Below are 26755 nucleotides of genomic sequence, written 5' to 3'. Positions count from 1 at the left end.
AAGCAGCACGGGCAGCCTCAACGAATTTGACTTTTAATCTGGCCATATTTGTATAGAACAAAAAGTGAATAAGTAAGGCAGTTTGAAATATAAAAAGGGTTGAAAAGAGAAATACTCTGCTTGCTGGCCAGAGAGGTGCTTTTCCTAAGGCAGGGAAATCTAGCGAGTAAGGACCTCGAGCCTGGAGTTGGCTTTGCCAAGACAAAATGGCGTTCTTTACCGCCTCGAGGATGTCCATCTTCTGGGATTTGGCCATCATCAAGAGGAAGTTCAGAGCCTCTTCTTATTCCTTCGTGGTTAGACCCCATCCTTTCACAAACTCCACATACACATTCCAACTTGTACGAAGGGGACCAAAACCCTCGGACATTCGATGGCGGAGAATAAAAAATTTGTTCTTCCATCACTTTAAGGAAGAAGGTATCCGGTCAAATAGTGTCTGGCATTTTCTCCCACTGAAAAACTAGAACTCTTCATTTTTTCGAGTAACCAACTGGTATAGTTGTGAGAATACGGTCACGCTTGGCTTAATATAGTTATTGAAACAAATGAACCGAAAAGCCAACAAGATTCTCCAGCTGTTGGGATGCAGCTGGGCAACTGAAACCTTATGGAATCGAAGGACCTCAATGAAAAATAGGTCCATGGGGAACCAAAGACCTGCCTTCAGCTGCTCTTCGTAGACTATGATGGCATCCTCCACAGGGATCTAGTCATCTGCACGAACACTCGGAGATGGAGCAAAGACGCGAAAGATTTTTGAGAGATGTGGTATTTGTCGTGAAGACGATATATATCTTTCTCCATTATTATGGAAGGGATGTCACTGATCAGACTGCCTTCGCCTTCATGGACTACTTTCAGTGAAACAATAGGAGATGGAGCACGATTAGGACCATCGAAGGAAGAGTTTAAGGCAAAACTTCCATCAGAAGCAGAAGAAGAAGTGTTCTTATTCATTGCTATGAAACTAAAAGTGAATAGAATTTACTTTAAGTGTGCGAATAAGTGAAGTGGCCGAGACTTTTCTAAAGCACACAAATCATTGTAAGCAAAAGTAATATCTGGAGGAGAAGTAGAGTTTTATATGATGGTTTTGATGACAAGTTTTGAATGCGACTTGAAGAACAAGACAATCATTATTTATGGACAAGAGCAGCCAAAGTAACATGAGCAGGAAAAGATCAATTTAAATTAGCTACATGCCCCATATTATGAAGACAACTATCACTTTCAAATCTGAAAAATTAAAGACCAGCAGAAAAACCTCTGATGTAATATAACAATCGTCTAAAATAAGTCATGAGCTATCATTATAGGACAGGGTTACGTGATAAGAGTCTGATAGGCCGATACGGGATCCCACCAGTAGAATGGAAGATCCGGACACCGTAGCACCCAGTTCTTCATCAAAACTCGTCCTCTCCTAAAGAGGACGAGTCTTCACATAAAATTATCATTAACAGGCACAATGTAGCAGATTCCATTACACCTGTGATCACGGGATCCCCAATCAATTATCCGGCATCAGTTGAATTTTCAAAAAATATTATAGTTAACTCCATCTTCTTACAGTATAAAACTAATAATCACAGAGACAAAAGTATGCAATTCTTATACAATTACTCTTGAATTCTAAATAAATCCTTACATTCGCCATTTTTTTCAATATACTGACTTAAACGTCAGAATAGTTATCGTGGGCATCAACCACCTCACATTTTATTTAGATTTAGCTCGGTTCGCATCGGATCTACGAACGGAAATAACCCATTTTTTAAAATTTAAATTAATATTAAAAAATTAATTAAATTCACTTATACTAACAACGATAGATAAATAAAAAAATATATTATAATTAACAAATAAGTTTAACTTTATATTTTTTAAAAAATTTAAATAAAACCTTTTAAAATCATTTAGATAACAAAATAAATTTAGTAAAAATTATACAAAATAAAAAAATATCAATCAACATCATTGTCCTCTAAATCAATAACATTTAATTTTTATTTAAAAATTAATACATTTTATTTATCTACTTTTTTCCTTGCTATTCACATTTTAATTTTTATTTATAAAAAAATAAAATTGATAAATAAAAAGATGTTATGTTATATTTTTAAAATAGATAATTCATGTACTCATTCAGTCCAGTCTAAACAGCCTCGATCCCAAAATGAACAAAATTAAAAAAATCTATATTAAAAATAAACTTCAAATATCTTATTCAAATCCAAAAACAGTACAAATGATTGTGAGCGGTTTGCGGGCTCAAACCTGTTTTGATAGCACTACTTATAAATATATAATCATTAAATTGTATATTAACTTCAATAGTTATTGCACATAACGATTAGGTTAATAATTTGGTAATTAAATATTTATTTATTTATTTCAATAAGCTTTAATTTAATAATTCAATAATCATTTTAAAGAGTTAAAATCTTAGATTTAGGATAATCAAAATCAATTATATAAAATTTAATCGAAGGTAAATTTTTATTAACAAAAAAAAAACCAAAAATCTCTTACAAAATATGCATAAAAGTTTGTAGGGTCCAAAACAATACAACATCCAACCTAGGATGGAATTCAAAAAGACTAAGTCTTAGTCCATTTGACAGCTTAAAACCTTTTAAAATCGAATGGTCACAACTTAAAATTTTTTAAAATCGAATGGTCACTTTATTTTTGAAACGATTACTAAACTTTTCATATTATAAGTAAAATTATATAAAAATTCATAAAAATATAAAAAAATTAAGAAAAATAGCACATGCAAACATAACAAATTCTCAACGAACTAAATTCAGAACAAAATTTTTTTTATTTATTATTATCTAATCGAGTTAATATTATCAGTATTTCGATAAAAAGTACACTTATTTTAAAATTAAAAAGTAATATGATACGCTCTTCGGTGATCTATGTGTGCTAAGTTTCATGAATTTTAATAAATAATAAAATAGTAAACTTTGAAAAAAAAAAAAAGAGAATATCTCTCCAACAGTGGCTAGAGAGACTATATATATATATATATATATATGCATTGGGGATTAGAAAAATCTGTTTGGTAAAGGGAAATTAGAAATCTAGTAAGGGGGAAAAAATATCGGAGTCTTTGGGTGGCTTGAAATGGAGAAGGTGGATGCAATCCCTAGTCATGCATCCCAGATATGGCGGACACCATATTCACCACCATCAACGGTGCAATTTTAAGGAGTCCCTCCAGATTTTATGATGGTAGGGACCACATCCACCATCAGCATCACGGCATGCTGACAAATTACGTGGACATTCTCTATTAGGTACACATACGCAAACCCAAAAGTGGGCAAAGGGCCCACTCAAATTTTTTATCCCTCGAAGCCCACAATCTCCATGCATGAAGGAAACTTTAAAACAACCGCCACGTTTCGTCCTGGGATCGTCATGGTGACGGGGAAAGTGTAATTCCATTCCGATGATTATGTCATCAGTCATTACAGCTCAGGGCCCACCATCACTCCACGTCATCACATGGGTAAGGTAACTACTGGTCTGTGCAAAGAGCAGAGGAGAGAGTATTCTTCGGTGTATACGTCCTATTTCTCACAATCATGTGAGGACCGTGATGACAAATGTCATCTCCCAACGACTCCCTTCCTCCGTGTAATTCACGCTCCAATCATTCGCATCTGTGGCCCTTAATTTCACATGTTTTAATAATTTTCACCTAATATATGTAAAATAATAGTTTCATTAACTGCAGCCGAAGCGATAATTGTAAATTGGCCTATGATTTTTGCCGCGTGGCACGCATATGTTATTGAAATGGCGCGTGAGCATGAAAAGTGGGAAATAATATTTAAAATTTTAGTTAAAAAATAAATTAAAAAAAATAAAGTAGTGGAAATGAAACAGTAGTTTGTGATGTAAGCAACCCCACCCTCACCCTCCTCGCTCTCTCTCTCTCTGATTTATAAATAAAAACTCATCGTTTCAATACTTCCCACTTGCGCCCGTTGACATCATATACTCTCTCGCTCTCTCACTCTTTCTTTCGAGCACACTAAGACTCTCTCTCTCTACTAACAAAATTAATCTCTGGCGATGCAAGGACTGCGACGTTGCTCGAACGACGCCGTCAGTCTCGACCTCAGCCCTCCTCCTCCCACCGCCACCTCCTCTTCTTCTTCTTTATCCTTCGACGCCGTTGAATCTGTCGAGACACGAATCCAACGTCTTATATCAGAGCATCCGGTCATCATATTCTCTCGATCTTCGTGCTGCATGTGCCACGTCATGAAGAAGTTGCTCGCGACCATCGGTGTTCACCCCACTGTCATCGAGTTAGATGACCATGAGATCTCTGCTCTTCCTCCTCCACCTCCCTCTCATGATAACGACGATGCGGCCCCTCGCAATCTTGCTCCCGCCGTCTTCATTGGCGGAACCTGCGTTGGAGGCCTCGAGTCACTCGTCGCTCTCCACCTCAGCGGCCACCTCGTCCCAAAGCTCGTCGAAGTTGGAGCTCTGTGGGTATGATATTCCATATCATCATCATCATCATAAACTATTAATGAAAAAGCCGAATTGAAATATGTGATTTCAATGTTAGATTTGGGGTTTCTCTAAGACTGTTACTGTTAGTGAACATAAGATTAGCTAAGGTAGCTAGGGCAGGAAATAATTTTTCTGTTTAATTATGATTATTATTATTAAGCTGTTCACTGTTTGATGGTCAGAATACTGAAAGAAAGAGAGATGAACCCATTTAATTAGCATATGAAAGTCTGTGATTATGCTTCAGGTTTGATAAAAATTATGTGATTGTTTATCTATTTTGCTTTGTTTCTTGCTTTCTTCCTCCCTCTTTCTCTGATGATGATCTGGGACTGGGAATTACTGGGTCCAGTAACAATTGTAGAAAAATCAAGGCCGTTGAATATGATGTTGATTGATCTGATTTTGGGGGATGAGAAAGACGAGGGTGGAGAGTGGTAGTGTCAGAAGAAGAAGTGACAAATTTTCTTACAATAATTGAAAGTAATATCTTCCAAAATCATGCAAAGACTTTTCTACTTCAAAATTTACCAATTTTCATCAACTTTTTCTAAAAAAAATCACAAGGACTAATTGTCTATTAGTGGGCAAACAAACACAGAATAAGAAATTGAATATTAATTTTCAACTTGAAAACGTTAAGGATGACACAATTGATTGGAATCAGAATCAAGAATCAAGAATCTTAGAATGTGGAAAGAAGAACTAATGGTGGAAAGATGAGTAGCATATGGTATCAAAATCTGCATACTTGTATCATCAAGGTAGCTTATAAATGGGTATGGAAATTTTCTAAAAAGAAAAAATTGCAAGGTTGGAGGGCACAAATTGGGAAGGTGGGTTGGCCTAAAATTGAAAAGCAAGTGAGGGCCAAAATTGTCACCTTGCATGAGACATCTTGTGGTTGCACCTTCACCTCACAATTCAATTCTCAAAATCTAGAATTTGATATGGAATTATATATAGAATTTTATCTTCTTAGCTCACAACCTCGATTTTCCATCCTTTTACTATTATTATTTTTGAAAACTCATCAATGAGGGTTTTTTTTTTAGTGTATGCAATAAATAAATATTAAATTGAGCTTGGAGTTGAGATAAAAAAAAGTTATGGGGACCATTATTTTATGTCTTTTTTTTTAGTTAATTAATAATTTGTATAAGAAATTGAGATTCTTGGATCAATAAAACTAGAAACAAGACAAAGCGTGCCGTTTTTAGGCTAACAACTCCTGCTCTAATTCATTCCTCCATTTAGAATTTCCTTCGATTTTAGGTTTTTTTTTTCCTTTGTATATTTTATTTATAATTAACTCCAATTAAAATTTAAACTCGACAATGTAAAATACAATTCTATTTTCTCCTATCATAACATTATATTTGTCTACCAATAATGAAAAGTGAATTTAAACTATAAAATGTGAAAATATATATTTTAAAAATTATTTTTTAATTGTTTGATTATTATATTAAAAAAATAAAGAGTACTAATAAAATTCATATATAATTAAAAGGTTCAATGGTTTTGATAATCAGCTTCAAATGTGGTAAAAAGAGCTCTCGAAAATGGTTTTCTTTATAGGTGAAATAAAAGGGATTCGAAGTTATTGATCTCATTGGTTATTATACTTAAATATTTATAAATACATTAATGCCTCCATCAAAAGATAGCCCAATAGTTATTTTCATATAAATTAAAAAGAATAATTGACATAAATTATAAGTAATATAATTAAATAAGAAAGTTTACATTGTATTTTCTAATATACTAGTTGATGACCGCCGAGTCTCTCACACTCCGTGGTAGACCGAACTCTGAAAAAGAATGTCGGTTCAAAATCCATTAGGTCATTCTCAAGAAAATTGGATCAACATCACAAACCCTAACCCGACAATATGGAGTAAGTTGGATCAAGCATGAGTGCGAGTCCATCAGAAGATAATCTGACCCTGTGATATGACGTGGGGCAGAATAGCCAGTCCAGTTACTTCGCAATCCTATCAGTATGCGCGCCGGAAAATTAAATGGCCGCCTGGTATGGAGAGATATTTTTACTTGTCCGTACGTACGGTCTAAGTGATAGAGACAGATGATACTGTAGCAGAAACGTGATTATACATCACTAACGATTAAAGGGAAAAGCAATAAAAGGGAAAAGCAATAAAAGGGAAGGAGTGATATTTCCTAGCCAAACTTACACACACTGTAAACTTATTCTCTGAATTTCAGAATATCACTAATAATTACTTATGCCATTACTAAATTACTATTGAAAGTACTAAATTTTAGTTTTAATACATAAGACCATTAATATAAAGAATAACAGATTTAATCGCAAATACATATTTTTTTCATTTGTATAAAATATATGTATCGTTAAATAAACTTGATTTTTTTTAAAATTAACTTAAATAGTTAATACTTGCAACTATTAAAAAAATGATATTAATAAAAATATAAAATGCTTAAGCTTAGTTGAGGAAATGGGACCGTTTTCCTTTGTATTTGGAAAAGACAGGCATAAGTGATGAAGATGCTTGATGACATTAACATCAACAAAACCACAACCACAACCACAATCCCAATAAGAGTGTGTTTTTATTTTATTTTTCATTTTTAAAATTTTTTTTCAGACGTGGCAACCATGCAATGGTCTTGATATAACACTACTGATGGGACCCATCTAGAATCTTTTACAGCCGAACGTAAAAAGAATCTACTTGTGATTCTTCCCATTAGTGCCAACATTAAACAAAATCAACAAATTTATTATAATGATTAAGAAAATAAAACCCATTTCTAATTATTAAATAATTGAAAAAAAAATAAAGAGGAAAGGGAAGAATTAAGCAAATCCAAAGTACCCCACTCAATGGTAGGGTTATGAGGTTGGGCACTTTGTCTTTAACTCTCAGTCTAAAGTTCTAAAAAGCATCTTTCCCTTTATTTCTTTATTTTCCTTTTCTTCAATGATGAAGTCATTGCTTGTTTTGCTTTACCTTTCTTTCTTTCTTTATTTCTTATTTAGATGAGGAACGTGGAGGACTTCCCACTCTACTTCCACAAGTTTTTTTTCTTTTCTTTTTTTTTTTTAAATAATAATTATATTCCTTCCTACATCTTTTATCAATCAATAACTACATTATTTTACCAACAAAATTTAAGTTCGATCAATATTATTGAAAATAGTAGTCATAAACTCTGAAAAATCAATTTTATGTAAACTGTCAAAATTTATTTTCTTGATATTACATGTGATTTAAACTATAATGGTTACTTATATAATTAACATTATAATATTTGATCAAGCAGTATAATTAAATTAATGCTAAGCTATTTTTATAAACAAACAAAACATACCTTAACGGCTCCAATTTTGGCTAAAACCTATGCTCAAGCTATTCAAGGCTTCTAATGGCGTCATTGATTTCCACTTTCCAGTTAAAGCCTCCCCCAGATAGTTGGTCTACCAATCACCAACTGCCACGTACAGAACAAGACTCAAACTTGACGTCACTCCACAAAACACAGGCATGGAAAGAGAAACCATTAAACTAAATACTGTGTCTGTCCAATTGAAACCATCAATGCAAGTATTTTCAATAGTAGAGCAAGTAATTTATTAATACAAGATGAATAATTTACCTGTGATTATTAGTTGGTAGAACCCAGCTAGACATTGCAGCAAGAAAGTCTCCATTGGCATATTCTTCTTTCCCTTGTTGTTTCTTCCTCTCTATTATGAACCCACTAATACAGATAACTGAGTACCCACACAAAAGCTTCTCCAATAATTCAATTGGTTAGCTTTTGTAGTTATTATAGTTTCCTCATCTTTTCAAATCAGAGGTTTCTTTCACCTTGTGCAAAGTTAACTTTTACTTCCCATCACTCACATCATCACTTCTATATACATACACAAGTAAATGGATAAAAATCTGCAGCCTGCAATCAGAAAACAGACCTGTTGTCCAGTTGCAAACTTAACTTGTACCTCAAGGAAAACCATTACCCCAAAAAAGAAAAGGAAAAAGAGCTCAAAGGCCAATAATGAAGACCAATAAACTTTATAAAAATCTTATATCAACCACAAGGAGTAAATTTCCAGAGATTCAAAAGTTGATTTGGTTAATGAATGCCATCTAGGACACGTGCTACACGTCAGCTATGTACAAATAATTTCCACTCCACAAGATTTTTCTTTTTTGGTTTCTTCTTGTTTTCAGACTAAGAACTAACAAAACTACTTCCTGCTACAGCCCACCCCATTTTACAAACTTCTTCGCCTCATCGTACAAAGCCAATATGGCAGCTGCCCCTGTAATCCTAAACATATTTGACACCCCCCACGAAAAAATGAGGCTGCCCCTTCTGTCCTATAAATTTTCCTCCAGCAATCAAGTGTACTACGATACATTGGTTGTTCCAGGCCAGATTGCATAATCATCTGCCTCCCAATTGACAACAGCCCAAAAGAAGTGAGTGCTTGTGCCACTACCCAACCCTTCCACAATGCCAATTCAGGTTTAGCATCTTCAGACAAAATCTCCTCCACTGATCAAAGCCCCAAAAATATAGATCCTGGTGAACTACCATTCATTGCAGTGAGGCAGAAAACCCTCTATAAATTCCTGCAATCCCATCTTTATTGCAGATGGTAGTTAGGAAATGGTAGATACCTTGGAATTGTTGAACATCAGTTCTTCTATCAGCTGCAAGGCGTGTGTTTGCAAATCAGGTGGAAAATTAAGATTAATGTTGTGCAACCAGCTGCAGCCCCAGCAATGAAATTGACAGATGAGCAGACAGAAAGAAACCATCTTGACAAGTGCCATCTCTTAGCATGTTTCTATAAAGATCCTGCAGAAAAAGTGATACTTAAGACCATAAAATTGTGCAACAAAAATGCAAAATAATCAAACAGAGATATTTCTGATTTATTTGGAACTTCTGATCAATCATCATAAGAGCATGAAACGGTTTACAGGATGGATTGATTCTATCACATTATATTTAATAATTTTCAATTACATTTCATAGGTTTGCTCATGCCCTGATCAGTGATACTTTGGAGTTGGCTACCAAGAAAGCTACTACAGTACTCCAAGATACCAACAATTGGTTGGTTTAACAATAAGCAAATTATGGGGCAATTTCAACCAAGGTGAATCTTACGTTTTAATTATTATGACAGAGGATTGACTGTATATCTGTGTCATATAACTATATACGTGGAGGTTCCTTTAGCTTCATCTCCAATATTCTGTGTGACAATCCATTTAGATGTAGCTTGATGGTGCAAAAGCATAATGTTCTTTGCCAAAGAGTATGATGCAGCCTACCTACCTTACATATTATTTTAAAATAAAATTAATTAAAAAAAGACAGATTTCATTTTTAATGTCTTAAAATTTTAAGCTGAAAATGTAATCGGCTGAACCGCAGGACCAAAGCGACTCCCAGTGTCAGATCTTGCAAATTGACTGAAATAGCATATACAAATACGATACATGAATTACATAACTTCATGCCCAAAGAAAAAGGTTCTGCATGAGAAGTTCAACTTGGTGAAATAAAAAGTCAAACAACCAACCTGAAAGAGATGGGGAAAATATTTTGTAGTCCATTTATGACATTTAATATCAAAGAATATAAGATTCTTAAGTTCAATTGTAGTTCGTTTATTTATGACATCTTTCAAAATTATTGTATGACCTGTATTAAGTTCACTGCCTCTACAGCTCTACGTCATTGATTGTTCTCGGTTCATTCCCTGCTAAAACACACAAATTTGTGATCTTCCCAGAAAGACATTGCGCAGGACCAGAATTTATTTTAATTATTTGATTTTTATTTATAATATATTTCAAAAATATTGTGTAACCTGTATTAAATTCACTGCCTCTACAGCTCTACCTCATTGATTGTTCTCAGTTCATTCCTTGCTAAAACACACACATCGGTGATATTCTCAGAAAGACATTGTGCAGGACTAGAATTTAGCATAATTTTCAATGGTTCCTTAATTCTCGAAGACCAATTGATCCTCTTTTTAGCATTTTTTTTCTAGCATTTATTATATGATACGATTGACAATTTTATCCCACATCTTCATGAAAACTTCCATGTTTTCTATACTGTTACGACTACAGCACCTAATGCTCCTCATTACACAATGCATGCATACAAAATAATAATAATAAATAGAAAAAGGAAATTTGTAATTTTGAGGAAACATTCTAATTATCGAAGATCACAATGCATTGCCCTTCAAGGAGGAATATTGTCTATTAAGTTACTAGAAAGTGGGAACCCACAAGTTGAAAGTTTTGGAATAGCAAAAGAATGCCCGAGGAATAATAAAACAAGCCTGAAAAAAACAAAGCACAAATATCCTAATAACGGGTCTTTACACATCTTTTCTGAACCCCCCCAAACCCGCATTTAAAAAAAATAGTTTTTCAGTTTGATCAGTTTACTAAAAACATAAAACAATAATTGAACCAACCATTTCTAATACTATGCTATTTTGACTCTTCCTTATTTTTACACAGCACTCCTGCCTCCTCTTCTCTCAACTCAAATCTAGAATATATACGTTGGCCACAGACCCGCTGACCACTGCTCTCTATCCACAGACTCACACCCATAGGGCTCTTCCTTCTCCCTAACTGGCATTGCTTCTTTGGTCTTCCTCTTCCCCAGTCTGTTTGGGCTCATTACGCCAACAGCATATCATTACCCAGCTTCAATCATTCTCTATATTTGTGGCTTAGTCATTATTTCATTTTGCTGTATTGGTGCTTGCTTTTTCAATCTTCATTTCTTCCCAATGGATTTGTAATGGCACCCAAAATTAGTTAATAATTTTTTTCCTTTAATTGTTTTTTTTATTCTTTTACCACTTGAGTTTCTTGCTCTATATCTTTTTTATTATTCAATTGTTAGATTGGGCTTGTTTGCTCTGAAATATGAAGGATGGTTGTGTAGGATTGGGTTTGTTTTGCTTTGGAATTTGTGAATTTGTTTGGAAAAGTATATATTTACTTAACTGTTGAATATGAGTTTGTTTGGAGTCTGATTTGAATGTTTCATTCAATATGAATAGAGGCTGAGGAGTGGGAACAAATTTGAGATCATTGCAAATGGAAAGCAGCACTCAACCGATTGAATAAACCAATTTCCTTTAGTTTCATTTGGTTTCACTGATCTCTACAAATTAGTTAAGTAAAGTTTTTCCTAAAATCCAATTTGCTTTTTCTTGGTTAAGTTACGAATAAAATCAATCGGTTGCACACTCCTAAATAAGGCTTCCACACTGCCTTTCAATACCTCAACAAAATTATCACTTAACACCAGAAAATCCCTTTTTAAGAGAATTAATTGTCATACTGTTACTGATAACTTTTACACTACTCTTGCCAATATGTTATTTGCTACGACCAATTAAGAGCAGATATGCTAAATATCTTTGGTTATTCTTCAAATGGTACAACCTGGTGAACAGATGCAAAAAGAAAAAAGAAAAAAAGAAAGAAGCAAAAGATAAAATAAAAATGTCTATCCATTGCTGGGATGTGATGAAGCGAGATCCATATACAGATACCTGGACAGAGGTTCGATTCGATGGATCGTTCATTGATATGTGACTGGACTGATAAGGGGTGGATGCATGGGAGATTTCATATGGGTTCCTCTATAACCGATTTTGAAAAAAGGACTATCAAAATATGGAAAAAGGTCAAGGGTTCACCGGGGTGCTCCGGTGAAGACCTTCCGATGCTCAAGTTAGATATAAACTTTAAAATTGTCAAGAAAAATAAGACAGAGAGGAGAAGAGAATAGCTCGATCCCGAGAGATGGAGGATGAGTTTTTATGTTTCCCTCTGTGTGATGGTGACTCTGTGCGACGATGAGAGAGAGAGAGAGTGTTTTCCCCTTGGAGAAGCAGAAGCCCCCTCTTTTTGGACTAATTCGATGATATATATACCTCTAATCGCTGACGCTCCTAGTGTAGTATCCCATCGTATTGGGCATTGTTAAGTGACATATTAATGATGGACGACATGACAATAAATATGGAGCTGGCTAATTCATACCTTATTGATGACCCCTGTGCCGTACCAAGGAGACGACCATGGCGTGAGAGATCGACATTCTTACGCTTACTTTATCAGGTCGTGCCTAGTTCATCCAACTCATATAGAGGTCAGTTCTTTTCGACTATTGGTTCATCCGACCCATATAGAGGTTAGTTCCTATCGACCATTGAAGTCGGCCACGTCTGCGTTCAAAGTCTCATTGTAATCCAAGCTTTGAAGAAGTCTGCTCGTCCTCTACAGCCTTTGAGGAGGTATACTCAAAAGTCAATACTTTCTACTGCCCAATCCAACCAGATGGAAAGGTTCACGTGCCCATTCTGAATCACATGTACATGTATCATGATATAAATGGTCCTATTTTTCATATGTTATCGGTATGAAAAATATGTTATCGGTATGAAAAGGTCCAAAAGGAAAATGTTACCAAATGAAGGCAGCAAAAGATCATCTCAAAAGTAGGAGGATGATAATGGGAAAAAAGTATTAATACTATCGTACATTTTTTACAGGTAAACACTAAAAAATATATACATGCTTAGAAGGGTAAACAATTTCTATTGCGAATATAAGGTTTCTAAAAGTCTGCAGTCAAGGCAGACATTTCCAGTTTACTAAATAACACACGCAAGTTAATCATATCAGAAGAAAAAAAGATTTACAAGTTTGAACAAGTAAAAGCAAGCCTTTTCTTTTCTTTTTGTAACAAGCAAATATAACTTTACAAGTTATGCTGTAAATCACAGAAAACAGGAGACGTATAACATGAACATAAGCATGTAAGAATTAATTACCATAAGAAATTCGTAGATGAATATAATCAGGTACTCTTGCTTCATGTTTAACAACATATTTTCCATCTAATTCTATGAGTGCGTGAATTATTATTATTCTTATTTTTAAAAAGACGGATATGTACATCCAAATTGGGAAGCTATGAATGTGAATATGGTATATTCCTTTCGCATTGGCATTTTATCAATCACTTCGCATGCATAAAGCATATAATTGGGCAAGTTACCTCTAGCGAGAAATACTACTGCCATTGCATTTCCATAGAGAAATAACCCCTTCTTCCCTAACGGTACGGACGATGCAATTGATCATGCTCTTGAATTTTCCACGCACACGGCTCTCATTTGCCAGCAGCGCAGCTGGCTGCCCATCTTGCGGCAACGAAATTGCCTTTCTTCCCCAACAGTTTCAGTCACCCCTGGCACTCACCCCTAGCCGGTTGTCATACTGCATTGGGCTGCCATACACGTTCTCTTAACAACGACTTTAGCAACCCCTTCGGCCTATTTTTTCTCATTTTGTGGGGATTTTGAGTATCTCCACCTTTGGCACGTGAAATCATTTCTTGGACTCGATGCAAACAGGAAAAGAAAGAGAGGAAGCAAGCAGAAAAATCTCACATAGAGCTGAAATTGGATTAAAGTTCAAAGATATTCCATAGAATACATATTTCTCTCTACATAACAGCTATTCAATCAACTAAAATGCTAACTTTCGGGACTGAATTCCATGCTTAGCTAACTAACCCCTAGTTGTACATGTGACTGTTACAAGAGCGCTCTCATGGAAGAAGAAAACATAAAACGCCCCGTATCAGTAACAGGCTCCTCTATCGCAATACCCATATCATTTAGGCCAAGCTGATCTTATCATCGCTGCACTCAAGAGTCTTCTTATAAATAAAATATGATCATCGCCTCCTAAATTTTATAAAAAATAAAAATATTTAATTTAATTTTATATTTAAATTATCATTAAAAATTCAAATAAATTCACACGTGTAACGTGAATATGAAATGATACGATTTTTTAGTAAAAATATTTTTATACTAATTATTTTTACACTAATTAATGATTTATTTAATAAAGAAATAAAAAAATTAATTTTACAAAAATAAAGATAAACTAACAACGACACCAGCAGCCTAATATTAATTCTCCTAATGCTTCGATATATATATATAATAAAAATCTACCAATGAAATAACATTTCACACCGGAGCCAGCCACCACAAATGAAGCTGCTGCAGTTGCTAAGAAATAAATAGGGAAAATAGCGAAAAGATATTTGTTAAGTCGGAACTCCTTCGCCCTCTCCTGCCCAAAAGACATAGCCTATCTTCCCACCTCCAACGCTCTCTCCCCTCCACCCCCTCCCAACGCTCGAGACCTTCTCATTTCCTTCTTTTTCTCCTCATCCAAACACACCTGAAAGAATTTCACTTTACATCGCATCCCCAACATATCTTCAGAATCAGACACACGCATACTTAGCGAGAGAGACAGGAGCCAAGGAAGCAAAGAAGATCAGACCTTTTTGGTTCCTAACCAGGGGCATGGCCTGGAGGCGCCTAATCACGCAGGTCAGTTGATGCTGCTTATCTCAGATTACTTGGTTAATGGATTCTTATTATGTCTGGGTGGTATATTTTTAATTATTCCAATAAATATTTGAGGAATGCAGAAAAGCCCTAAATTTAATAGTCACTTGAATTTCTTCGGGTTCTTTTTGTGATTTTTCATAGTGATTCTAAAGTTTGATACTGGAGCGAGCTTAAGTCTACTGGATTATTTACATTTGTTATTGAATCAAGGTGTATTTGATTACAAACTGTTTGCCACGTGAATAAGTGCCAAATCTCTGTCTTTTATTTCATGCTGAGGCAAGAAATGGAAAAAATAAAATTAGGATGCTCGCTTGTTTGATTGGTACAAGGTATTTAGTACTTCCTTTTCTTTTCTTTTTTCCCCTTCCAGTAATTAGAGAAACAATCTTCCTCAGCATATTCAATGCAGTTCTCTCTGGCTCAGAAGTCTGTATCATATTTTAATCCTGTGAATAATTGGCTAATATAAGCGGAGATGTCATATGAAGAAGCAGTCTTGTTCGTAAATTTTTGAGGCTTTTGGGGGATTGCATTTAACAAATACTTGTATTTACTATGTGGGAATGTGTTTGGGCGAGATGGAGCCATTTGGTTAAGGTTTGTCGGGCTAAAATATGGGCTCTTGTGATGACAACCTTACCTAGGAAAAATTAGGGGAAATTTGGTGTTTGATAATCGTAATTGGTCTATAAAAAGTAATTTAAAATGCTTCAAATCAGTGATTATTGCTTCCAAATAAGTTATGCGTCTGAGGATGATGGTTCGGGAGCATATGCATGGTAAAATTTGCAACTGTGCCAGGTGCTTGGGACTAATGGCATCTGTTTTGATACATTTTGCTAATTAGTATGTGTGCTAATACACATGAGTTTATATGTGTGCATGTGTGAAACAGAGTGATCTCAGTGCAGTAAGTTGTTGAACTCTGTATGCATGTCTAATTATTTGTTATTTTTTAACATCCTCCCGTCTTTAGCTTTTATGGTTTCCTTCCCCACATTTCAATCTTTCTTATCATCTTTTCTCATGATAACAAATAAGAGAGTTTTATGTGGAGAACACCGAAGAATGCTTACTTGCTTGCTTGGTTTTCTTGAATTCCTTGTTAATTCTTCAACAGGCTTCAAGGCATCAATCACATTTCGGACAGTACAAAAGTTTGTTTGTCAGAACATACTTTCCTGTTAACAAGCATGGATACGATGCAGGTCTGTTGCCTATGATATCATAAAGTTCATGTCATTTGCTTATAAATTTAAGTTGTTGATTTTTCAACCCAGTGCACTCTAGGGTGTTATGGAATCATTGCACTCACATCTTTGTAAAAACACTGTTGCCAATATATAGAAGTAATAGAGCAGCGCTCATTTCTTCTAAACCTGTATTATACTTTATTTAATTTGTTTGCATATTTACTTTAGAATCCTTGCATGAACCTTGATAGAAATCAGTATCTGTGAAACCACAATCATTTTAGGCATTGCATTCATGCATTGGCAGGTCTGGTAAAATATGGAGCTTGCTTGCTTATTTTAGTTTTCCCATCTTTTCTGTGCAGGGAGTGGGCTTTCAAATGCTGAAAGGAGGTTTCGATCAAGCTATGTTGGCAATTTAGCTCGCAGTGTGCGTGATGCAGGTGAAGCTAGTGAAGTTGCACATCTTAAAGAACTTTACCACCAAAATGATCCTGAAGCTGTAATAAGACTATTTGAAAGTCAACCATCATTGCATAATAACACTTCTGCACTTTCTGAATATATAAAGGCATTAGTGAGAGTTGACAGGCTTGATGAGAGTGAGTTACTCAAGACCTTGCAGAGAGGTAAGCATAGACAGGCCGTTCTTTCTTTCTTTTTAAATTACTTTTGCTGATACATCAATTGAATTGTGCACTTATGTATCTGTAATAGTGACCATCCATTGTGTTATCATTATTTATCCTATCTATATTTTACACTGTGGTAAGAGTTCTTTTCAAGTCATCAGAATCCTTTTCCATAATCAAAATTATCGATGATCTGTGTCCATATTTTCCTTCACCAAGGTTGGAGCACAGCTGCCAATTCATACTTTCCTGGCTGGTCTTATACAGACATTTGCTGGGATCCTTAGTGCTATGGATCAATGTTGTTAAACCTTGCCCAGCCTGCTGGTTGGCCCTATGGCCTGGATACTAAACTGGATCGGGTTTTCAGTTGAACGGGATAAAGAAGCAACTAATGAAAACCAGTGACTTAGTCAATGAAAAGTGGATTGGCCCTTGTCTATGGGCCAAAAACAAAGCCCAATCCTTAAACTGTGAACTAATGTTTGTAAAGTATTTAGGCCCAAAAGACATGAGCCATTAAAAAACCTTTTTATTTTTACAATAAATTTTATAAAATATAATGTTTATGGTTTTACTTTTCCTGTATTTAATCTTTCATAAATGTTATAGAGATATTTATTAGATTTTTTTTATGTATTACTTATAAGTGTTGGACAATAATAATAATAATAATAATTTGATTATTTTTAATAAATTTAAGAACACCTATTAAAATAAATATAACCTAATAAATGTTGAGAGTTTTATTTTTAAATACTAGAAAGTTATTTAATTAAACATATTTATTTACCTTAATATGTATCTTAACTTATTTTTAGTGACCTGGTTGGATCAGTGACTCATTGATGCAATCCCCTTGCCAGTCAAGCCTCAGGCCAGATTTAATCATACCGGTGGAATATATATTTCCAGTTGTATCTTGTCTTTCCTAAATAATTCCCTTGATCATATTTTAGTACTTTAAGCTATGTGATTATTTAGTTTGAATATTTTTTTATTTTTTTATTTTTTGTGCTGAGAAAAGAACTTTGATATTATATAATTTCCTTAAAAGTATATAATGAGCTATCGAATTAATAGTGGATCTTTCAATTTTTCTCCCAAAGTAACATTTAAATTTGTAACTTGAGTTAGCTTTGAGTTTCATAGTAGAATTACCTCTATGCTTTGTGCCCCTCTCCATATGTGATGAACTTATAAGGAATGTATCACTGGCTGTACTGTGCTAAAGGCACATGAAAATGTTTCCACATGCAATATTTTGAGTTTTGTCTTTATCTGACTGAGAATGTTTGGACAAAGTTTTAGTTGGTTGAATTTGGAATGATTTCTTCATGTTTTAATTTGGACGTGTCTTTAATTCAGTTGATAATGGTTGGTTTTTGCTCTATCCCTTGGTCACTTGTAGTTGTTGATGCTTGTGAACTGTTAAGTAAATGTTTCCTTTGAAATTTGTAGGCGTTGCTAATTCTGCAAGGCGGGAAGAAAGCATAGGAAGTGTTTCTGCTTTAAAGAATGTGGGAAAACCTATAAAAGATGGTATTCTTGGAACTGCTAGTGCACCTATTCATATGGTGGCTACAGAAGGAGGGCATTTTAAAGAGCAGCTCTGGCGTACTGTTCGTACTATTGCCCTGGCCTTTCTGTTGATTTCTGGTGCAGGGGCACTTATTGAGGACAGAGGAATCAGTAAAGGTATTATGATGTCCTATTCTGATTCAATTACATCTTAAATTGGGTAAAGTTTTTTCATTGGTTTGCTATTTTCAACGTATCAGGACTTGGTCTACATGAGGAGGTGCAACCTAGCATGGAATCTAATACCAAATTTAGTGATGTAAAGGGTGTTGATGAGGCAAAGGCAGAGCTAGAAGAAATTGTCCATTATCTTCGAGATCCAAAGGTAGATTTCCTTATGCCATTCTTTCCATTAATCATCTCTGTATACAACGCGGTGATGTCTTCCCTTTAGGTTGAACAGATGATAGAGTTATTAAGTTCTCAAAAATGAATGTTATGAGCTTGTAAAAATTACACCTCTCATGGTTTTCTCAACATTCTCATTGCATGTTTTGAATCTTCAATAATTGGTTTCACAGTCCGCCTGCTTTATGCCTAAACTAGTTGATGTTATTAATTAGTATCAATTGTAGTATCTTCTATGATCATTAAGAGTGAAATTTTCCTAGTTGTCTGTCTTTATGCTTCTAGATGGTTTCAACTATACTTTCCTAAGCACCAAAATGCTTTTTTTTATTTCATATATTAATCATGTAAATTTGATATCACTAAAAGATTGATTTTTCCCTTTGAATGATTGTTTTTTCCCTGGTAAAAGCGCTTCACTCGTTTAGGTGGTAAGCTCCCAAAAGGTGTTCTTCTTGTTGGCCCACCTGGCACTGGCAAGACTATGTTAGCTAGAGCTATTGCTGGTGAAGCTGGGGTTCCTTTCTTCTCATGCAGTGGGAGTGAGTTTGAGGAGATGTTTGTTGGAGTTGGGGCCCGGAGGGTGAGGGATCTTTTTTCTGCGGCAAAGAAACGGTCACCCTGTATAATATTTATTGATGAGATAGATGCTATAGGGAGCAGCCGTAACCCAAAGGATCAGCAGTACATGAAGATGACTTTGAACCAATTACTTGTTGAATTGGATGGCTTTAAGCAAAATGAAGGCATTATTGTAATTGCAGCTACAAATTTTCCAGAATCACTGGACAAGGCCCTGGTGAGACCTGGACGGTTTGATCGCCACATAGTTGTTCCTAATCCAGATGTAGAAGGAAGGCGACAGATTATGGAATCCCACATGTCAAAGGTATGATTTTCTTCTTGCAGGGAAATTTAAGATACCTTTAGAATGTGTTCCTGGAATTGACAACAGATTATTGAATATATAATTGAAGCTCTCCCTGAATATGAACGTATATTACACATTCATGCATAATGACAATTCTATTTCTTACATTACCTGCTATTCTTTGAAGACCATATTTCTATCGCTGTAGTTGTAAAATCATAATAAATGATCTATTTTAATGTTATAAATGGGCCTTAAGATGTGATTCTAATTAGGTTAGGGACAGAGTGACGGTATTCATGGTCCAAATTTTGTTTTTGGTGGTAGGGGATCATTAGTTTCTGTGACCATGAAATCTTTATGGGGGTTATTGTCATCATCAAGTTCTGAATTCTAATACACATGATCATTCATTGTGGGATTACAGGTTTTGAAGGCAGATGATGTTGATTTGATGATCATTGCTAGAGGGACTCCTGGGTTCTCAGGTGCTGATCTTGCTAACTTGGTCAATATTGCTGCTCTCAAGGCTGCAATGGATGGTGCTAAAGCAGTCACAATGGCTGATCTAGAGTATGCAAAGGATAAGATAATGATGGGAAGTGAACGCAAGTCGGCTGTGATTTCTGACGAGTCACGAAGGCTAACAGCTTTTCACGAGGGTGGGCATGCCCTTGTGGCCATTCATACTGATGGAGCTCTACCAGTTCACAAGGCAACAATAGTTCCTAGAGGTACGTCCCTTGGCATGGTTGCCCAATTGCCTGACAAGGATGAGACGAGTATATCCCGCAAGCAGATGCTCGCGCGGCTCGATGTGTGCATGGGAGGGAGAGTTGCAGAGGAGCTAATTTTTGGAGAAAACGAAGTCACCTCAGGGGCATCTTCTGATCTACAACAAGCGACTAATCTTGCAAGAGCAATGATTAGCAAGTATGGCATGAGTAAAGAGGTTGGGTTTGTCGCCCATGATTATGATGACAATGGAAACAGCATGAGCACCGAGACTAGACTTCTCATTGAGAAAGAAGTGAAGAATTTCCTAGAAAGGGCTTACAACAATGCAAAAACCATCCTCACCACCCATAGCATGGAGCATCATGCGCTTGCTAATGCGTTGCTTGAGCATGAAACACTGACAGGAAGTCAAATCAAGGCTCTACTTGTGCAAGTGAATTCACAGCAACTACAACAGCAGCAATATCAGCAGACACTTGCACCGCAATCTAACCCAGTCCCTCCTCCGTCTACTCCAAATCCAGCTGCATCTGCTGCCGCTGCAGCAGCTGCAGCGGCTGCTGCAGCAACTGCAGCTGCCAAAGCTAAGAGCATTGCTTCTGTTTGATCTTGGCAAATAGAGATGTAAATGAACAGAGCCGAGCGTACTTTGAAGAGATCAAATTTGGTTCGATAAAATTTTTCAAAAGCTCGAGTTCGAGTTTATACATTTCAAATTTAAACTGAATATTAATAAGTTTAAATTTAGTTAATTTAGTAAATAAGTTTAGACTAGTCGAGTTTAGTCTCGAATAGTTTACAAATAGTTCAATTTATTTATATATATACTAAGTTTTAATTTAAAATTAAATAATTTTAGTTAAGCATATATAAAAATTAGCTGAATTTTAGAAAATTTAGATTTGATTTGAAAGTATATGTAGAATTTAAATTTAGTTCTCTTATGATATTAATATTAGTTTGTTTAATAATATTATTTATGAGTCTGTTTGCGAGCTAAATATTATGAAATTTAATTTTGGCTGTTATTAAATAAATTTAAAATTAATTTAAATTTTTATTCATTTAAAAATTAAGCTAAGTTTGATTAAATTTTTATTGACTTAAACTGTAATTAGTTTATGAATAATTTGATTTATTTACACCTATTCGGAAAAGGGGTGAGGGGTTTGCAAGGTGGCTTGACAATTGGCCATTCAATTCAATGTGCATATAGGGATTTGAATAGACTTTCAAGGGGATATGTGCTTAACTGAAGCTTGATTGCTGCTGGAGAGGTGAAAAAGTTCGGCTTGGATTATTACGCGTATCCGGGAGTGTTGAGATTAGGGATGTGAGGCGGGCGGGTTTACCCCTGATCTATAATTCCTTTTTTTCATTTTCACTACCCTCTCTCCATCGGCGCTTCTCCTGCTTCCCTTCCTATAATTTCTAATTCCCAATCGGCCTCTCTCCTCCACTTCATTGACGACTGTGTGGCCCAATCAGATATCACATTCTCCTCTTTTCTTCATTCGCCCGTCCCCAGTCGACGATAAATTTTCTCTCTCTCAATATTTCTACTGCTGGGTATGTCTCCAATATTTCTACTGCCGGGTATGTCTTCAATATTTCTACTGTCGGGTATGTCTCCAATATTTCTATGCTGGGTTGTGCATATCTTAGGAATAGTTTTAGTTGAATAGATAATTGAGGTTGATATTCAGGTTGTGCAAATTTTCTAATTCAGATGTGCAAATTTTTTAATTTAGGGTTTGATATTTGGGTTATAAGATCTAAATTTTTAAATTTTTTTCATTGAATTCAATTTAAAAAAATCGGGTTCGGTCGGATTCGGGTATTGTACGGGTATTGTTAAACAGATTTAGAACGGGTACGGATAGTAAAATGAAAATACTAAACAGATTTGGGACGGATTGGAAAATTTTATATATAATTGGATTCGGGTTTAGGTACCTTCAATTTCGCAGTTACCCTACCCGTTTAGGTCCCTAGTTGAGATTGACTAGAATCTGTAGAATTAATTACAATAATATGACCATTCCCTGTGTATCAGTAGGGTGTACCGGTATCCATTCAATTGTTCTTTCTTTTTCTATATTTTAATTTTATTTTTCTTATTTTCATTTTATTAAAAACTAAATGAAAAAAGTAATCTGACAATGATTTTTAACATTTTTGACGATATTTTGTAAATGAGTGACACTTTAAGATTTAAATTATTTATTATTAAAATAACAGAAATTAAAAATCATATGAACACTAATTTTTCAATTATTGAGCATGTATGGAACAGTGATAGTGATTATTTTTTATCTTCATTTTATCAATATGTTTTATATCTCAACTTTTTAATTTTAAAAAATTAAATTATAACTAAAATCAAATTTAACTAAATTTTAAATTTAACTAAATTTTAAGCTGGCCACTTGTCATAGATTATTGTTATTATTATTATTATTATTATTAATTAAATTTACGAAAGATAGTTTAAGAAAGAAAGAGGGAAAGGACACGTGTTATTTTTTCATTTATTAGAGTATTTATTAATTAATTATATTTTTTATTAAAAAATTAAATTTACTTTTAAAGTATAGATAAATTTTATTTTTCAATTTAAATTTACTCCTAAAATGTAATTAAAAGGACAAATAAGCTTAATTCATACGATAATTTTTAATACCATAGATTTTTAATAATAGTTTAGAATAAATTTAAATTAAAAAATAAAATTTAATTTTTTTTTATCTCTATTATATAATTCATGATAAATTTAAACTTTTAGTTATTTTTTATTCGTTGAGTAAAATAATTTAACCTTTTTTATAATTTCTTGCTTATATCCCTTGTACAATTAAAATATAACTTTAACATTAAGTACGATTAAACCATAATTAAAACTTAGCTAAAATCTACTAAATACCCACATTGAAATCTCTAATTCATAAGAATTTATTTTCCCTTGACTTTCCCATCAACCAAACATCAAAATTCCACCTTATCTCTTCCTAATCAACTTCCTTTTCTACCATGTCCCTCACCCAAATAATCCAAATTTCTTCTCTCAAATGTCCACATTTCAATATTTCTTCAATACATCAATAACGAACGTAGAAAACAATAACTTTATCAGGAAATGAAAAGAATCGGTTAATACACTAAATGAAAAGCAAGAGCAGAGCAATTTCTGTCCATATCTGAAGTAAGAAAAACTTCAGCCAGTTCAAGGATCATATTTTCCCGACATGAGGATAGTAAGAAACATGCCCAAATTTCAATATTCCGTACAAATACAAAATTATCAAAAAGAAGTTGGAATTTTCTTTTTAAAGAAAACTTAAAAAAAAAAAAACTAAAGGATGTGATTGATTACCTTAAAGAATAGAAAATTGGTGATACGGAACAATCAGTCTTATACGTTACGATAGATTTAGATCAAATTTAATTTTTTATTATTGACATCAGATAAAAATTCACGATAACTTTTTAAAAAAAAAAATTCAAAACTTACAATTTTTTAAAATGTGATAATAACTATACACCTTTCATAAAATTTGGAATGGAAATTTCACTCAATTTTATATTTTGATTATTTTTAAATTTTTTTATAATTTTTTATATTATAATTTTTTAAATTATAAATAATCTTTCTTTACTTATTTAAAAATATTTTTAATTAAAATTTCAAAATTTTTAATTTTTAACCTCTCATTTTTAAGAAATTCTTTTATATTTATTGTTTTATTAGCAAAATCTAATTAGTCCTATACTAACCGAATAGAATCCATTTATAAAAAACAAAAAGAATTTTTATATAAATTAATATATATAATCTATAAAATAAATATATAAAATTTTATATGATTTTCATTACACATTTCCAATGATATGTTCATGTAAATCTAATTTAAATAATTTTTTTTAAAAAGAAAAAGATAAAGCGTGGAGTAATTATTTTTTACATATCCTTATATATTTAGAGTGTTGTTAATTTAAATTTAAATATAAAATTTATTGTAATTTTAATTAATATACTATTATTTTTTATTGATTGAATATATATTTATAACAGTGTTATATAAGAATTTTTTCAATAGGATTTGACAAAAAACAAATCAAAACGAAAAATGGCAGCGCATTTATTAAAAGAACACGAGATTGTATTTGGAAGTCGCAGGTCACCCACCAGCACACGAGAAGTCCACGAAACCGTGGCATTTGCGAGACACGTGTAACAAAAAGTTTTAAAATACTCATCTGAGATCTAAAAGCTTTGTTTGAAATGATCGAGTTTGTTATTATTAAAAAATAAAAATGAAATAATTGATTTTATTTAAAAGGAAATTCATATAAATTTTTATACAACCATAGAATTTCATTTTTAATTTGGTCAAATTTAAATAAATTAGTTAAAGTTTTTATTTGAAAAAATTAAGGAGATTAATTTAAAAATATATAAATATTTTAATTAAGTAATTTTGAAATATAAATTAAGCAATTAATTTTAAAAAACACAATGACGTCATTATAATTTTCTTTACGGATTTTTTCACTTTGCTTAGCCTATCATCATCTTATTGGGGTTAGTTTAGGGGTAATTTTCACGGAAAGTCCATTATTTTTAGTCACTTTTATTTCGACCACTCATTTTTTTTTTTTAATTTTCAAATTCGATTTATATATCGTAAAACTTATCAACAATATTTTCCATTCATTTCTCTGTTTAATTGCTGACATGGAATGTCCACGTGAAATTATATTATCCTCTCTTTTCAAATCTTCATCCCGCTCATAGACTATTCTCTTTCATCTTTTTTCCTCTCATTTGATTTCCTCTCTCGATTACGAGTACAAACAAACTTTCTTTTTTTTTTTTCTTATTTTTTTACGAAAAAACACTGGAGTTGTAAGCAATAAAGTGATTTGTTTTCTTTTGATTTTTTTATATTTTATGCCATATTACTTGATAGTGAAGACATTGTTTTGTACCATATCACTGTATTATTTGGAAAAGACATATTGTCCAAAGATAAAATGAATGAAGTTATGATGATGGGAAAGTGTGGAAAGTGTATTGTCATACTGCAAAGGTATTATTGGAGGATGCCAGGGCAAGATTAGAGGGATGGACTGAAGATATTAAGTAGTGACAATGATGTGATGCTAATGTGCTAATATGCAGGAGCAGTGTAGAATATCTAACTATTCATGGGGTAGTGAAAAAGTTGAGAAATGAGTTAAATCAAATTGAAAATAGAAGAAAGAGTGTAGTAATTGAAGAGAAATAGTCAAACTTTTAATGATCAAACAAGAGTTGTTGAGGAAAATAGGATGCATGAAAATTCACATGAAACATTTCCCAGTGTACACACAGAAGGGGTTGATGAAGAAGATGTAGTAGACAAAGATTATGATATGGAGGATGGTGATCTTGATGTTCAAGATGTATTCAATGAGATACATGATGTTAATGAAAGAGATGAAAGGGTGAATCAGAGTGATGGTCAAAATGAGTGGCCAAATCAAGGTGGTAGGCCTTTAGGGTAGCCAACAGAGGATAGGTCAGGTGGCTTAGATATTTCAATGAGGTGGAGGCAAGTGATTGTGATGGTGAAGGAAATTTGAGATTTCTTGAATTTGATTTTAATAGAGACATGGCTGATCCAATATTTAAAATTTATCTACTCAAATGAAAACAATTCATTTTGAGCATAATTGAGGAAAAGTTTTTTCAAATTGGTATTTAACAGCCAAGTGGTTGACTTCTCATTACATAAAGACATTTAGAGCTAATCCAAATTGGAGCATAAATGGGGTAATTGCAAGAGTGAAGTCAGATTTTGGATGCACCATTAGTTTTTTCAAAGCTTGGAGGAAAAGGGAGTTGGCATTAAAGGCTTTAAATGGTGATGAGTCTGACCAATATAGGATGTTGCATGATTATAAATTGGAACTGTTGAGAATCAATCCTGGTAGCTCTGTTATTTTTAAAGAAGGCAATAGTAAATTCCAAGGGATGTATATATGCTTAAGTGCTTTGAAGGAAGCTTTTAAGGATGGTTGTAGGCCTTTTGTATGTTTGAATTGCTGTTGGTTGACAGGCATTTATGAGAGACAACTTCTTTCAGCAGTGGCCATTATCCAAATAATTGTATATTTCCCATTGCTTATGTTGTGGTATTGATAGAAAACAAAGACAACTGACAGTAGATTTTGAGCAATTGAAGGAAGATCTTTAAATGTACAACAGTCCTTCATGTCATATGAGCAAAGATAAGTTATTTTAAATTCTGTTTTATTTAATTTTATGTAAATTTAACATCATTATAACAAATGTTTTTTT

At 33.6% G+C, this 26755-nt stretch overlaps 2 protein-coding genes and 1 pseudogene across 2 annotated transcripts; 2 read left to right on the top strand and 1 right to left on the bottom strand.

Moving 5' to 3' along the window:
• The first annotated feature begins 3992 nt into the window (after positions 1-3992).
• Positions 3993-4826, top strand: LOC110603335 (glutaredoxin-C6). The gene has a single exon (XM_021741033.2). The coding sequence runs from the start codon at positions 4096-4098 to the stop codon at positions 4528-4530; it is 435 nt and encodes a 144-aa protein (XP_021596725.1). The 5' UTR covers positions 3993-4095; the 3' UTR covers positions 4531-4826.
• A 2318-nt stretch (positions 4827-7144) lies between these two features.
• Positions 7145-10554, bottom strand: LOC110603284 (annotated as a pseudogene).
• A 4095-nt stretch (positions 10555-14649) lies between these two features.
• Positions 14650-21090, top strand: LOC110603725 (ATP-dependent zinc metalloprotease FTSH 4, mitochondrial). Its single transcript, XM_021741607.2, has 7 exons — positions 14650-15025; positions 16170-16257; positions 16608-16871; positions 18336-18572; positions 18656-18780; positions 19216-19692; positions 20102-21090. Exons 1-7 carry the CDS (start codon positions 14999-15001, stop codon positions 21017-21019), a joined length of 2136 nt encoding a protein of 711 aa, XP_021597299.1. The 5' UTR covers positions 14650-14998; the 3' UTR covers positions 21020-21090.
• The last annotated feature ends 5665 nt before the right edge of the window (positions 21091-26755 follow it).

The sequence above is a fragment of the Manihot esculenta genome, chromosome 16, assembly GCF_001659605.2.
Source record: "Manihot esculenta cultivar AM560-2 chromosome 16, M.esculenta_v8, whole genome shotgun sequence".
NCBI classification, from domain to species: domain Eukaryota; kingdom Viridiplantae; phylum Streptophyta; class Magnoliopsida; order Malpighiales; family Euphorbiaceae; genus Manihot; species Manihot esculenta.
Note: the sequence above shows the minus strand (reverse complement) of the source record. Positions and strands in the feature narration are given on the sequence as shown.

Bases quoted from the DNA above. Each gene is read 5' to 3' on its own strand.
- LOC110603335 (XM_021741033.2), top strand. From the start codon at position 4,096: ATGCAAGGACTGCGACGTTGCTCGAACGACGCCGTCAGTCTCGACCTC.
- LOC110603725 (XM_021741607.2), top strand. From the start codon at position 14,999: ATGGCCTGGAGGCGCCTAATCACGCAG. The intron at 15,026-16,169 runs GTCAGTTGATGC...ATTCTTCAACAG, and splicing joins GGAGGCGCCTAATCACGCAG to GCTTCAAGGCATCAATCACA. The intron at 16,872-18,335 runs GTAAGCATAGAC...TGAAATTTGTAG, and splicing joins ACTCAAGACCTTGCAGAGAG to GCGTTGCTAATTCTGCAAGG.